Raw genomic sequence first — 15,790 nt, 5'->3', positions numbered from 1 at the left:
GCATGGAAATTGAGCTCGATCATGAGGTCCAGTGAGGCCTTGATCTCAGCCGCCACATCGAGGGGAGGGTCAGAGGCCGGTGGGTTCTGGAGGAGCTTCACATAGGCCGCCAACAGGCCCGCGGCATTGAGAGCCCTCACAGCATGTCCATCAGCTCTGTAAGCCTCCTGGGTGGTCTTGGACATGAACCTTTCCCACTTGTCCTCTAGAAGCGGGTGGACACCCGACAGTGAGTAGGGACTCGGCTCACCAGGCTTATCATGGAGGAACCGGGCCTGGAGCATGGAGGCCAAGGCAGGGCTGATGTGCGGGCATCTAGGAACGCCCATCTCCTGCGCCCCCTCGAACTCCGTGGGGAAGTCCAGTTTTTCCGGATCCTTGTGAGTGGCCCAAGTCTCCTGGAAAACCTGCTGTAGGCCAGTGATGGCCGGCAGGCAAGCCATGACAGGCGGCAGGGGTGGAGCACGGTCCACACCCAGCCGCGGTTGGCAAGAAGTTGCAGGCTGCTGCCGTACAGGGACGGTGAGGTTCTGCAAACGAGCGGCCCTCTCCAGGACAGACCAGGGGTCCATGGGAAGGGGAGGGCTGGCGCCAGCGGCGCCACTTGAAGCTGCTACGGTGCCGGAAGGAGGGAGCTGAGACGCGGACAGGGCCGCCGCCTGTGTCAGACTCGAACTGCCGGCAGCAGAGGGGGCCTGTGACCCCGGCAAGGCGGAGGGAACAGGCTCGGTGCCACCAGGAGCTGGGGAAGCAGCAATGCCTGCTTGAGTCCCAGCCTGAGCGGTGGTAGGGGAAACAGAAGCTGCTTGGCTCGGGGCGGCAGCGAGGCCTGCCGGAACCCTGGCCATAGCAGAGATGGAGAGAGGCGAGTCATTAACATCAGGGTGGAGATGGATCACAGGGGACCCTTCTTCCATCAGGACTACGACCTCATCAGGCTGCTGGGTGGGGGAAAAGTCCCCCTCTTCCCCAAAAACCTCTTCCTCGCTGTCGTGACGGTCGAGGGCAGAGAAGGAGAATTCAGATGAAAAGCTGTCAGCCCTGGAGTGGGCTGGAGAAGCACCACCATCGGCTGGAGGAGCAGTGCCGTCAGCCGGAGCGCCGCCGTCTGGAGAAGCGCCCTCATCGGCCGGAACGGAGGCGCCGCCGCCGCCGCCTGGAGGAGCGCTGTACCGGCCTACAGGGAGGCCCGGGGACACAGCAGAGGCGAGGCCGGAGAGAAGGGAGATCGTGTCCAGGCGGAGCCGACGCGCACCTAGAGGTAGGTCACGACACTCCAAACACACAGGAGGATCTTCCTCTAAGGCATCCAAGGCGTGACGCCAGCCCATGCAGGCGATGCACGCACCATGGAGATCGTCCGGGGCTACCAGCAACCTACAGGCCAGGTTGGCACAACGGCCATAGGAGCGTGAGGACGTCATGTCCACACAAAAAACTTTAGCGTCGATAGAAGATTCGAGAGTCTAAAGCAGAAAAGCGTGTATTAGCGTGAGCACAGGCAAGGCCAGTAGCAAACAGCAAACGCCAACAATAACAAAGCTAGCAGAATACAACGAAGCCGGTAGCTAGGAGCTAACGCTAGGCTATCGTGAAGCTAACAACAAGGAAAAAACAGCTGAGCGCTGCGTTAGCAAAAACAACGAAGCCGGTAGCTTAAGAGCTAACACTAGGCTATCGTGAAGCTAACAACAAGGAACAAACAGCTGAGCGCTGCGTTAGCAACAACAACGAAGCCGGTAGCTAAGAGCTAACACTAGGCAAAGTAACGTGAAGCTAACAACAAAGGGAAACAGCGGTGCTGTGAAACTTTACGTTGAACATTTGAAGAGAAGAATAGTCCCGAGACCGGTGGACTGGTCCTAAGCTGTCGCTCTCGGTTATCCTCGAGACGATTATATCTTCTAGAATAGGTTGAAATATACTTACAAATAACGTAGGTCAGGAGCTGTGAGATTCCGTTCGCGCTGTACCATTTGAGGAGCAGATAGCGAAAAGAGACAGTATTGTGGGATGCCACAGGTTTTATGGGGGACTGACCCAGTACCGTAAAACTTGAGTGACAAGCCCTCCGGCCAATCAGGGATCGCCCTGCGGGAGTTAACGTGAGTACGTTCTGTTGTGAGGCTGACGTAATAGCGCCACCCAAAGGAGGGAGTACCGAACTGGAAGACCGAAAATAAACAGTGGTTTCATCTGTAATCTATGTTTGCATTAGGGATGGGACCAGGCCTAGAATTTCGTCATTTTAGGGGCAAGGCCACTTGGCCTTTAGTGTTGTCAAATTTTTGAGGGCACAAAGGCCAAGTGCCAGGGCAGGAAGGCCATCAATTAAAACAATGATTTTAAGTCCACGCCTGTCATAATTAATTTAGCTTAAACATTAATGAAGATTACATTTTTAATTAGGCTAATCTAATACCTTTCAATTAAATAAATATCAAAAAAGCTGTTTATTTCTGTTTTCCCATGTGCAGCGGTGTAAAGTAACTACCGTATTTTCCGGACTATAAGGCGCACTTAAAAGCCTTTAATTTTCTCAAAAAACTACAGTGCGCCTTATAGTCCAGTGCGCCTTATATATGGATCATTCATTGACATTGACATTCCCTTTAGCACAGCTCCATCTGTTGGATGCATAACTCAACGGTAGCGTCAGGTGCGCCTTATATATGAAAACAGTTTGAAAATAGACCATTCATTGACAGTGCGCCTTATAGTCAGGTGCGCCTTATAGTCCAGAAAATACTGTAAGTACATTTACTGTACTTAACACATATGGTGCCAACCCCGAGTTTCCCGAGTTTGTATTGGTACTAGTGCTGTGCCAACCCCGAGTTTCCCGAGTTTGGGCCGTTTTTGAAAAAAAAAAAAAAAAAATTTTATCAAAAAAAATTTTTGGACCTCCAGAAATGTATTAGGCATGATCGCGATCGCGAAATTGCATGTTTAACCCCCATACCAACCCATTCTTTCAAACATGGCAGCCATGTTTGTTTACATCTGAAGAAAACATAATGGCTGATAAATCATGAATGCCTGAACGGATTTCCAAGCGGATTTTTTTGTTTGAAAGCTGTGAACAGCATCTACACACGTGGTGCATCATCTAGGCATGGGCGTGCACTTTTTACACACTTGCACAATTACATGGAAGTCTATGGTAACCATGGCAACGCGAGACATTGAAGAGAAAAAATCATTGCAACATAAGTGTAGTTCACCCCCAAAATGACTTTTTTTCTATTGATTACTCATGCCATGGAGAGTAGAGTTCAATAATATTTTTTGGTTTTTGTCACATTCCTAAGACAAAAATTTGATTCGAGTAAATTTACTCCCATTGATTCCGGATGGTGACCCGTTTCGAAACGGGTCACCATCCGGAACGAATGGGGGTAAATTTATTGTTATCACATTTTTGTCTTAGGAATGCGACAAAAAACTAAAAATATTATTGAACTCTACTCTCCATGGCATGACTAATCAATAGAAAAAAAGTCATTTTGGGGGTGAACTACTCCTTTAATTTGTTATTGTAATTTTGAATATTTCCAATACTTTTACTTCTACTCCACTACATCTCGGATCCAAATATTGTACTTTTACTCCACTACAATTATTTGAAAAATAAAAAAGAAACCTTTAAGTTACCAGTTACTTTGCATATAAATTATAATATTATTATATACATGAACCACTTTAGCCCTATTTAGGCTGTTTGGAAATAGCCAAGCTTGTAGAAAAAATACCAGATCTACAAGCTCAAAATGCATCGCATAGCGACGCGTTGTGAGCTTGTAGATCTGCTATTTTCAAACATTTTACTTTTGATACCAATACTTTTGTACTTTTACTCAAGTATATTTTGAATTTGAGGACTTTTACTTGCAACGGGAGTATTTCTACATTGCAGTATTGATACATTTTTTTTTACTTAAAGTAAAACATTTGAGTACTTTTTCCACCACTGGTCTTGTGCACGCACACACGCACCGAGCTCCTCCCTCCCGTTCGCGGAGTGTCCTTTCTCAACTTGGAAGGAATACAATGGAATAATGTACTTTCAGCCTCTTGGGGAAAGAATAGCTTTTGGTTCCCTTAGTGCTGCATTTCAGTTGTTGCCCTAAGCTCAGCAGAGCTCCGTTTGAAGGCATTCGTTCGCACATCCGGATTTATTCAACAGGCTGCGTTAGATTTATCTCCCGTTTAGCCCGGTGATGCTTTTGTGTTGTATAAACACTGTGTCGCGGGACTCAGTGGCTGCTACTATGGGTGATAAAAACACTTGTGATAATCGTATTGTGGAGATTTAATTTATCGTGATTTCGTCCTCCATCATGCACTGGGATCAATTCACCTTTTATTTGCCGAGCTGCATATCCGGTACCACTTAAACCCTCTATTGGTAAAAGGTACTTATAATATACGTACTTGATACACTCTGTATCAAATGTCTTTGCCAAAAAATGGCCAATCTACAAAATCTGATATTTTTTGGCAATTTTGATCATCGCGATAATATCGTAAATCGCGATTTCTTTTGTCACTATAATCGTGATATGACATTTTCATATCGTCCCATCCCTAGTTTGCACCCAGCGGCGGATCATGTGATTGAACCAGAACCCGGAAGTGCGCGATCCGTTCTGGATCGCCTTTGTTATGATTCTGGTTAGATTCTATCATAATTCTATTCTATTATTATAATTTATATATTATAAATACAAACACGTATATCTCCTCAGCCGTAAGTCGCAGCTTCATTCCGAGAAAAGATCTGAGGAGCGAGCCAGCTTCCTAATCGTTACCATCACATGCACGGAGCGCGTGCATGGAGCGCCCGACGCGAAAGTAGAACAGAATGGGCAGAACGGACAGACGTGTAGACAGCGCTCTCTTGTGGTTGTGAAAAACACTGAAATAGGCTGGCATTAAATGCGACCGTTTTACTAAGTACAGAGGGATTCATTTAATAATTTGACCGTGTCCACACAAGGAGTTTCCTCTCACCCGTGCTGCTACTGCTGGTGATATTGTCGCTGGGGGCCTCACTGTGGCCCTTGGACCAGTGGATGGAGTCCAGCTGCCTCAGCGGTGGGGGGCTGCGCTCGGGGGAGCAGCAGGACGGCGTGAGGGCCAGCATCTTGGCGGCCGACACGGAGTAGCAGTCCCTCTCTCTGACCACGCGGCGCTGACTCAGCATCATGTGGTTGCAGGGGATCAGGTACCTGACGCACACACACACACACACACACACACACACATCAGCGTGGAACAGCACGTCAGGAACATATAGGAGAGTGCTCAGGCCTTTAGAGCAGGGGTCTTCAACAGGGGGTCCTCAGAGTTACTACAGGGGGTCCTCCAAATCTTTGTGTGATAGAAAGAAAAAAATTAAATGTCCTTTTTAGCCAGATTCTTAACCAGATTCTGGGAACTTTAGCCAAAAATAGCCGATCTACAAGCTCACAACGCCTCGCAGATTGGCAAAGAGCTTTGGTGTAGAGGGAAAAAGAGCAGACTAAGTAAACAGTGAAAGATCAAGTTTATTATTTGGTTCAAGTGGTTAAATATCTGAAAAAACTAATTGACATGAATCCAAAATACACTGATGATCAACCGTGCTGTCAAACAATGAAACTATATGGAATCTATGAAAAGGTAGTGGGGTCCCTGCTTCATCTCTATCTCAACTAAGGGGTCCTTGGCCTGAAAACGTTGAAGACCCCTGCTTTAGAGGTTAGGGTTTCATGTCAAGATTATTGTGACCAAAGAAATTGCGATTTACGATATTATCGCGATAATCAAAATACATCCCCAACATCCATTATCCTGGGGCGGAACATTTGCCCAAAAAATTGCAGATCTACAAGCTCACAACACGTCGCATCCTGTCTTGTACTGTAGATAGGCACATTTTTGGCAAAGAGATCTGGTAGAAAAAAAGACGTCATTTCCAGGTCCGTTTAACCAATTATAGAGGGTTTAAATGGTACCGGATATGCAGCTCGGCAAATAAAAGGTGTATTGATCCCAGTGTGTGATGGAGGATAATTTCACGATAAATTAAATGTGTGCATGTGTGCGTGCGTGCATGTGTGTGTGTGTGTCTTAAACATCCACTAACCTCAGTATGAGTTGCAGCATAACATCCTCACAGTACAGGCCAATGAGTGTGCGAAACAGAGCCAGTGACACGGTGCCCAGCTGAAACACAATGAAGAGACACTCATAAAAACTAGGGCAGCAACAATTATGTGTTGCATCCCTGATAATAACTGTTCCACATGCCAGCACAATATGGACCATCACGGATGTGCTTATAGTGGCACAAACATCAGGTTATGATGATGTTATGAGTACCGGGTCCCAAATATACTGTAAATCAGGGGTCTTCAACAGGGGGTCCGGGACCCATAGGGGGTCCTCAGAGTTACTACAGGGGGATCTCCAAATCTTCCAATCCTTTTGTAGATCAGCTATTTTCGGCAAAGAGGTTTGGTGTAGAGGGGAAAAAGAGCAGACTAAGTACAGAGTAAAAGGTCAAGTTTATTAAGTATTGACGGTTCAAGTGGTTAAATATCTGAAAACACAAATTGACATGAATCCAAAATACACTGATGATCGTGCTGCCAAACGATGAAACTATATGGAATCTATGAAAAAGGTTGTGGGGGTCCCTGCTTCATCTCTCTCTCAACTAAGGGGTCCTTGGCCTGAAAATGTTGAAAACCGCTGCTGTAAATGAGTAAGGAGCACGACAGGTTGATATGCCACAGACGCGAAGCGGAGGTGGCATATCAACCTGAAGGGCTCCTGTCACTCTTTATCCCGCTTATTACCCGGCTACTAAATACATTTAATAATTGACACAAAACTAAAAACAAAACAAAATATGTCCTTGTTTACAGACGGCTGAAAGTGCGTCCCCCCCAGCGTAACACAGTCGCCTTGGAAAACAAGGAAGTGCTGGTCAAATAGAATCCATTTTCTGTTACTGCGTCGTCTATTTCTCGCCTCAATTTTTTTTTTTTACATTCTTCAGAGCAACGTTTTGTTGTAAATAACGCTGTGTGTTTGTTTACATGGAAGACATGTTGGATTCGGCACTAAATCCACACAGTGCAGCCTGAATAAAGATATTTGACTTTGACTTGCGGTTACTGTATGTATATGTACAGCACCAAGACCAGAATGCTGTGGGTTTGATTCCTACAGGCTGGTACGTTCAATAAGGCTGGTTCACCCAGTCCTCACCCAGCTATATTTTTACTAGTTAGGAACCAAATGGACTCTTACCTGTCTATAACTCTGATAGTGTACAAATGGAACCAAATGGACTCTTACAGGTCTGTAACTCAGGGAGTGTACAAATCCTTACAGGTCCATTTACGGGTCCATTTGGTTCCATTCATACACTCCCGGGAGTTATGGGGCTCCGTGGTCAAATAATGCAGACTAAACTGGGGTTCCTTGAAATTAAAAAGTTTGAGAAGCACTCCAACAATGAGCATTTCCATCAGTAATGTTACAGAGGCCAGTATACGTGGCTAACAGACTAACAAACTGCTACTGTGCACCACCATGACAACGTTCATTCAGCATACTTAGATAAGATAAGACACCTACGGTACTGTCTGTACATACAGCACAAGTCCCTCCAGGGAACAGTGAAGGTGTATAGTAGGCCTATGTGTAATACTGTACTTCCATATCATACTGTAAATATTAGCTTAGCCTGCCTCACTGCCTCACATGTGGTTCTCAAGTTAACCTTTTAACATATGTCATATTTTGAGTCATTTGACAAACTGTGTGCCACATACGTACGTACGTACGTACGTACGTGCATGCGTGTGTGCATGTGTGCGTGCGTGCGTGCATGCGTGCATGTTTTACCAAGTGTCTTGTCAACAGCACCTTGACATTAAGTAACTGACATTACTGTCTGTCTGTCTGTCATGTCTGTCTGTCTGCTTCCTACTGTTCCAGACTCTATTGTATATAGCAGTGGTTCTCAAAGTGGATTTCAGGGACTCTCTAGGTTCCTTAATGGGGGTCTAAATTGATCCTTACAAGTCTGTAACTTTGACAGCGTACAAATGGAACCAAATGGACCTGCCACTGTCAAAGTTAAGAGGAGATCTTTCAAAGTTTGAGAACCACTGTTATAGCATTCAGAAATTGTCAAACAGTTGTCTGGCTACGCGAGACTAATTGGGCCTGATTCATCAATCTGGTCGTAAATATAGTGTAAATATAGTGACTAAATCTGGCCAATATTTCTGTCTTACCTTCAAAATCCCTTCAAAATCCCAGGCAAAAAAACATTGCTGAATCTGACCCCTAACTTGGGAATCCTAAATGCCGGCAAGATCAAAATATGGGTGTAATTTGGCCGTAAAGTGCTTGATGAATCGGACACATTTGTTTGTGTCTCTGTGGAGACCTGCTGTACAGTACCTGGAAGGGTGTGTTGATGCGGCTGACCAGCGTGTCCAGGATGTGGACGTTCTCGTGTCGGTGGAGCAGGATGAAGGAGAGGAAGGTCTGCAGGAGGGCCGGCTCAGAGACGCTCCTCAGGAACAGGTCCAGGTAGGCTGTGGTGGTCATCACTTCTTCTAGGGTCAGCTACGCACACAGTGTAGTGTAGAGTTTATATTATCATGATTGATTATGTGACGTTAATAACAGTAGTAGATAGTAGGGCATTCACCAAATATTAGAATATTCGGATATCAAAGTCACTATTCGATGTTGTTCACCGAAGTCGAATATTTGCTTTTTTTATTTTCTCTTTAAAAAAATATATAGTTTATAAAGCTTGGCTAGATAGGAAGTCATAAGAATGAGTTGCTCTATACCAGGGGTTCTCAAACCTTTTTAGGCCGTGACCCCCAAAATGAACACATTTGAACTGGGGACCCCCACCCTGACAAGCACTTGGAATTGTAGGTATTACATTTAATGTGACTTGGTTCCACAGATAAATATTGTGAAAATAGCAGATCTACATGCTCACAACGCCTCGCAACGCGAGGCGTTGTGAGCATGTAGATCGGCTATTTTCACAATGTTCGCCTCTTGCTTACTTAATATTTGACAGTTTGGCCAGTCCTGTTGAATATTCGACTATTCGAATACTTTGAGGTCGAATAATTCAAATACTAAAAATCACTATTCATGAATGCCCTAGTATATATTATATTATCATGATTGATTATGAGTGACGTTAGTAATAGTAGATTATGCTATATCATACATTACAGATTACATGATGCACTGTAAGAGTCAAGATGTCTTTCCTAGGTCTGATAGATATTGTTTATGTTACAGCCTGTCCTTGCAATGCCAGTATAACTAGGGTTTGATTTCCTGTGCTTAGAGCAGAATCTCTGTGGTACTCCTATGTAAACAATCACTTGTACAATTCATTGTATTAAACCACCACCACCTTATGCTTTTGCCTCTGACACTTCTTTATTTACGTCTTGTTGACAGAACTTGAATTCCACCACAACAGGGAAGGGAGGGTTTTTGTGTGCGTGTTAGGGATGGGACGATGTGAACTTAGCATATCACGATTATTGTGACAAAATAAATTGCGACGCGGTGTGAGCTTGTAGATCGGCTATTTTTTTGGCAAAGACATTTGATAAAGAGTGAAAAAAAGACTGTATCGAGTACGTATATTATAAGTAGCGACTCGTTGTGAGCTTGTAGATCGGCTATGTTTTTGGCAAAGACATTTGATAGAGTGAAAAAAAAGACTGTATCAAGTACGTATATTATAAGTAGCGACACGTTGTGAGCTTGTAGATCGGCTATTGTTTGGCAAAGACATTTGATAGACAGTGAAAAAAAGACTGTATCAAGAACGTATATTATAAGTACCTTTTACCAATTCTAGAGGGTTCAAGTGGTACCGGATATGCAGCTCTGCAAATAAAAGGTGAATTGATCCCAGTGCATGACGGAGGACGATATCACAATATATTAAATCTCCACAATATGATTATCGTGAGTATATATATAATATCACTTATCGTCACATCCCTAGTGCGTGTGCGTGTGTAGGATATATTCACTTCTACATGGGTCCTGTATGTCAATGGAATCTACAATATGCAGTCCACAAGAGTTGATAATCCACATCACCAGTGGACATGGTGACATTAATGCCTGCCTAATCTTATCGTACTGTATGTGTTCAGGTGCAACAGAAGGTTCTGATGTATTAAAGAACTATCAAAACTAAAGCTACAGTACAGTGGGTCATTAGTCCATAGGTGTTATGTCCATTGTCTCCATCTGTCTCTCTTTCTCTCTCCCCCAAAGAGAAAAGGTAATTGCAACAATGGCTGAACTACAATAAAGATGGCAGTGCATCTAGTAGGGAGTAAGAGACCACCTCCAGCCTCCACACAGATGTAATAGTTAGTTACCGTTGTTCCCTATTGAGCTTGGCACATTTCCATTTCTGTTTATTTCGTTGCTCAGTGAGGTCAGCGGACAAAGTGATGTGAGTGAGATGAAAAAACCTGGGTGAAATGTGCCAATCTCAACAGGAAACAACGGTATATTGTATTTACATACTCTACCACACAGATTGGTTAAAATAACATTGTATTCATTACAATAAGTCCCAAATTGTAGCCTTATGACTTGAAAATGGCACACCGACCTTGTGCAGAGCAGGTGCCAGCACAGGCACCAGGAAGCCATTGTAGATGTATCCCACCAGCTGATCTCTGATGTCAGGGTGAGCTACCTGGGGACAGCGTAGACACACGAAAATGATCACAAACATTAAAGCAGAAACTCCTAGCTTAGGGACTAGATCCTCTTCCATACAATATACACACTACTGTCTCAATAAGAGCCTGGCAACAACTAGACAAGTACCCACAGGAATAAATCAATTGATTGAATATTCATTTTAATTAAAGTACAACAGCACAAAATGTAAGTGTATCAAAAAAGGAAATGCAGCGCATTATCGTCAGGTGCAAAACTGCCACTTTTCAGGATTAAAATTTTAAAGCAACAAAAAAAATCAGATCTACAAGCTCAAAATATGTCGCTTCGCACCACGTTTCGAGTTTGCAGATCTGCTACATTTGATACTTTTGTGTGATGCTGTAAAATGATCAAGTAGGGCATTAATTTACATTTATACACAAAGAGTTAAAATATGGAGATAAGAGGTTTCTGCCCCCCAGCACATGATATACAGTACACATTGTGCAATCCTGGGGGTTAAGCCATTTGGCCTATACACATCATTACGCATTATTTTATGCTTTAACAATACAACAATAGCAGATATACAAGCTCACAGCTTGTAGATCTGCTATTTTTGAAAAATCTTGAAAACTTGTGCACGTCTTTGAATATTTTGACCCCATTCTAAGTGTCTTCTAAATCCTTCTAATCTTTTTTGAAAAAAACGATGTTTCTATGTCAGTGGAGCTCAGACTTTTTCATGTCAAGAACCCCCAAAATGATATGTATTTGGCCACAGACCCCCGTCTCAAAATATGTTGTTCCAGGGACCCCCCAGAAGCAAATAGTTGAGTTGCAAATGTTCACTTTAAAAAAAATAGATATTCAAAGATTTGCACAAATGTTCAAGATTTTTCAAAAATAGCAGGTCCTACAAGCTCGCAGCACATGTGAGTTTGCCGCGCTGTGAGTTTGTTTATCTGCTATTTTTCAAAAGTTAAAGCATAAAATAATAACATGCAACTCATGATTTTACTGTGTACACGTCTACTGAAGCCTGGGGCTGAGAGTTTGGAACACTCAGGGTTCCCACACATTTTTACCAATTAATTTCCAAAACTTTTCCAAAACTTTTCCAGAATATTTAACCCAATTTCCAGGACTATATAACAATAATTCAGCTCAATAACAGGTCGCTTACTCCTATGGGCAATGCCCAAAGACAGGTAGTGTATGCCAGTGGTTCTCAACCTTTTCAGGCCGTGACCCCCGAAATAATCATGTTTTAACTGGGGACCCCCCACCCTGATGAGCACTAAGAGTAGAGGAGTTTTGTATAACACGGTTCTATTGTGAAAATAGCAGATCTACATGCTCACAACGCCTCGCGTTGCGAGGCGTTGTGCATGTAGATCTGCTATTTTCACAATTTCTGCCTCTAATATTTGACAATTTGGCCAATGTTTAATTTGTCATTTCAGAGGTATTAACAAAATCAATAACCAAAGACAATGCATAGCTATTTTTTTCCAGGACCTTTCAGGACCCTTGATCAATTCCAAAACTTTTCCAGTCCTGGAAAAATATTTTTTCTAATTTCAAAATATTTCCAGGAATTTCATGACCGTGGGAACCCTGAACACTGCACACGGGGAGCACACAGTAGGCGGTAGGCGGTGGTTAGGGATCGGCGCCTTTCCTCACCTGGATGACGGCGTTGCAGAACTCCAGGGAGTTGAGGAACTGGATGAGGGAGGGCATCTGCAGCCAGTCCTCCCTGTGGAGGCAGTGCCACTCCTCACTGGGCACCTCCAGCTTGGTGGGCAGAGACGAGTACAGCCCACTCAGCCCCGTGGCCAGCACCTGCATGGACACCACAGGGGAGACGAGGGGACAGCTCAGACACAAGTACATCCATAGAACCTAGGACAGGGTTCCCCAATAGGCGTCCCGCAGGCCATTTGCGGCCCGCGGGGGGCTACTGTCTGGCCCAAACCAACCCCAGTAATAATGGTACTATAAGAGCAGCAACAACACTAGTTTATCGTCATTGTTGGGTGGAAACCTTCTATGTCCAAAACTGTTCGTTTTGTATTTATCATCTAAAAAATGTACTAAACTAGTGAAAACAGCAGATCTACAAGCACACAATCGGCTGTTTTCACTAGTTTTGTGCGATAGTCTTGTATGATGAAGCAGGGCCTTGCTTTGCCAAAAGACGTACACATTTGAAACTTGGAGATACGAGGTTTCTGCCCGACAGTGATTATGTTGCGAGGAAAACTTTGAGATAATAGCCATTTTGGTTAGAACTGACAGAAAATAACTTTGTACTTCAAGTTTAAAATGATACTAAGTGTTCAAATAAATTCCCAATATTATCAAATTATCTCGCGGCACCCCTGGACTGCCGTCACGGCACCCCAGGGCGCCCCGTCACCCACTTTGAAGACCCCTGCTATAAGCTGATTTTGAAGTTTGTTTTCCAGTTGAGGTAAAACAAAATACAGCAGGGTGAAAACGCATCGCGCTGCGATGCGTTTTGAGCTTGTAGATCGGCTATTTTTGTTTCTTTTGAATTGGAATCCTGAATTATTTGTTTAATGTTTTAATTGGAATCCTGAAATGTAACATTTTGATTTTATTTCAAACGCATTTAATTATATACTCATGTTAACTTTATGAACCTAAATACAAATACATTGGACATAAAAGAAGACATTTTAGTACAGTATACTAGTCATTAAGCTACTAATATAGACTGACGGAATTAAAGCAGGTCATGTTTGGAATTATAACAGCTGAAATCAATAATATATCAGTATTCCAGTATTAACCTGTGGGCTGCATTAACTCTTTGAGTGCCACCCCTTTCACCACTAGAGGGCGCCCAGTGACCATAGAAAATCCCATAGAGATATGCTGGTATATGCAGAAGCCCTGCAGCCATGACTTGCCTGAACACTTTCCTTTGTGCATGTACAGGAAGAGGATGAAGTTAGCTGGAAGTTAGCTATTGGCTACCAAGCATTTTAGAAGCCTTATTTTCGTCAACTTAGCCATGATTAAACCTTGCACACCTCATGCATGGGAAAAAAACAGAGAAGAATGAGCTCTAAAAAATCCTGGATTGCATTGGAGTGGATTTGTGCAGTTTGTTCACAGCTTTCAAACAAAAAAATCCGATTGGAAATCCGTTCAGGCATTCTTGAGATAATCGCCATTATGTTTTACATGTTATGTAAACAAACATGGCTGCCCTGTATGTTAGATGGGGTTGTATGGGGGTGGAACATGCAAAATCGCTATTGAAATCATGTTCACCAGATTTGATGGGGTCCAAAAAAAAAAAAAAAAAATCAAAAAAAGAAAATTTCCAAAAAAAAAAAAAAAAAATCTTTTTTTTTTTTTTTTTTTTAAAGCCGAACTTGTTCGGGATCGGCACTCTACGATACGCTAATAAAGCCGAACTAGTTCGGGATTGGCACTCAATGAGTTAAGTGGAGGTGGGGGCCGTATGTAGCCCCCGGGCCGCCAGTTGCCCATGTATGGTATATAGAGGAACACTCCTCCAGATGGCTCGCCCCTTAGGTGCCAAGCGGTACAAACAAGCCTGTCATTGTATGATTTGTTATGTGTTTCCATTGTAAACACTCATACCATTTAGCCCTTTTGTTTTCATTTAGACCCTATCAGATGGAGTTTAAATAGCAGATAATCTACAATTAAAATCTCCCTTACAGTCGCTCCCCCCTCCCTCCCTCCCCCAAACACACCACTGTCATTACACCTGTCAACAGCATTTATATACAGAATCAAACACTTATTTGTATTAAATTGTTTATCATGCCAATAAAAGGCAAAAACACCACCACAGTTGTTCAGTTGTGCAGTTTATGTATTGTGCATTCGTTGTCTCCCTAGAAGGAGTGGACTGCCCACTCTTCTGTTAAAGCTATGTAAAGATCAGCTCTATAGCGAGAGAAACTATATTTAGTCAGAGAGAAACTCTGTTTAGGCACTAGCCAGAGAAACTCCCACTCACAGAGCATCTCCTCGGGTAATGTACTTTCCTTTCTGGAAAGTAAACAATAACGCCCTCTAAACACAGACTATGAATCAGCCCCCAGTTGCTATGCGTAATATTTACTTGGTCTTACGACAGTGTTGCGTGGAAAAGAAATATCTGATCAGATCTACAGGGAATGCCAGGGTTACTGTGGTTTGAAATTAAGTGATACTATATTGATCAGCGTGGGAAGATCCGTCCTCCATATTTAGTATGTATGACTACAGGGTTTTGTGCCAGGAAACCCCAGGAGAGAAGTTTTGTGGAGGGTGTGTGTGTGTGTGTGTGTGTGTGTGTGTGTGTGTGTGTGTGTGTGTGTGTGTGTGTGTGTGTGTGTGTGTGTGTGTGTGTGTGTGTGTGTGTGTATATATATCTTTTCCAAAATTCTCAAAAATAGCAGATGTACAAGCTCACTTTGTGCCGGGCTGTGAGCTTGTATATCTAGGTCCCCAGCAATGAGAATCAGTTTAACCACTTAGTTTAACCATAATGTTATACTGTACTTCAGCTTTAAAAAGAAATACCCTATCTATAAGCTCACAACATTTTTAAATATTGCCAATGTCATTAGGGAGACTTTGAAAACCTAAATCTTCTCTTAACAGGGTCCCTGGCAACAAACAAAAGAATCCTCTTATAGGTGCGGGTCCGCAGCCAAAGACAAATGTGGGTGTCCTTTCACATGAAAACGTTTTCGAACAACAGCGCTACTGGTATAAGTAGCGTAGCTCAGTCAGAGAGCTGTTGTACAAAACGCCCAATGGCCTGGCTTACATCATCACACCCTGTTACATAAGCAGCCTACATCCACACAGCATGCACTACGCCCTGCCTCAGCTGTGTACGGGTCAGACCCAATGTGTTATTGAAATCCAATCAGCTGTGTGTGTGTGTGTGTGTGCGTGCGTGTGCGTGTGCGTGTGTGTGTGTGTGTGTGTGTCTCACTCTCGACGAGATTAAGTATGCAGTGCTGATACTGAAATACAATCTCAT

General features: G+C 43.5%; 1 protein-coding gene across 1 annotated transcript in view; it reads right to left on the bottom strand.

Moving 5' to 3' along the window:
- fhip1aa (FHF complex subunit HOOK interacting protein 1Aa) overlaps window positions 1-15,790 on the bottom strand; it is a gene marked incomplete at its 5' end in the record, with an annotated part of 65,728 nt that overhangs the window by 27,904 nt on the left and 22,034 nt on the right. Inside the window, 5 exons of the mRNA XM_080721823.1 lie at window positions 5,014-5,231; window positions 6,131-6,210; window positions 8,467-8,634; window positions 10,688-10,774; window positions 12,433-12,591. Of these exons, the coding sequence (XP_080577949.1) occupies window positions 5,014-5,231; window positions 6,131-6,210; window positions 8,467-8,634; window positions 10,688-10,774; window positions 12,433-12,591 (712 nt within the window). The remainder of the gene's footprint in view (window positions 1-5,013; window positions 5,232-6,130; window positions 6,211-8,466; window positions 8,635-10,687; window positions 10,775-12,432; window positions 12,592-15,790) is intronic.

This window comes from Nannobrachium achirus (assembly GCF_963921795.1).
Source record: "Nannobrachium achirus genome assembly, chromosome: 3".
NCBI lineage: Eukaryota > Metazoa > Chordata > Actinopteri > Myctophiformes > Myctophidae > Nannobrachium > Nannobrachium achirus.
Note: the sequence above shows the minus strand (reverse complement) of the source record. Positions and strands in the feature narration are given on the sequence as shown.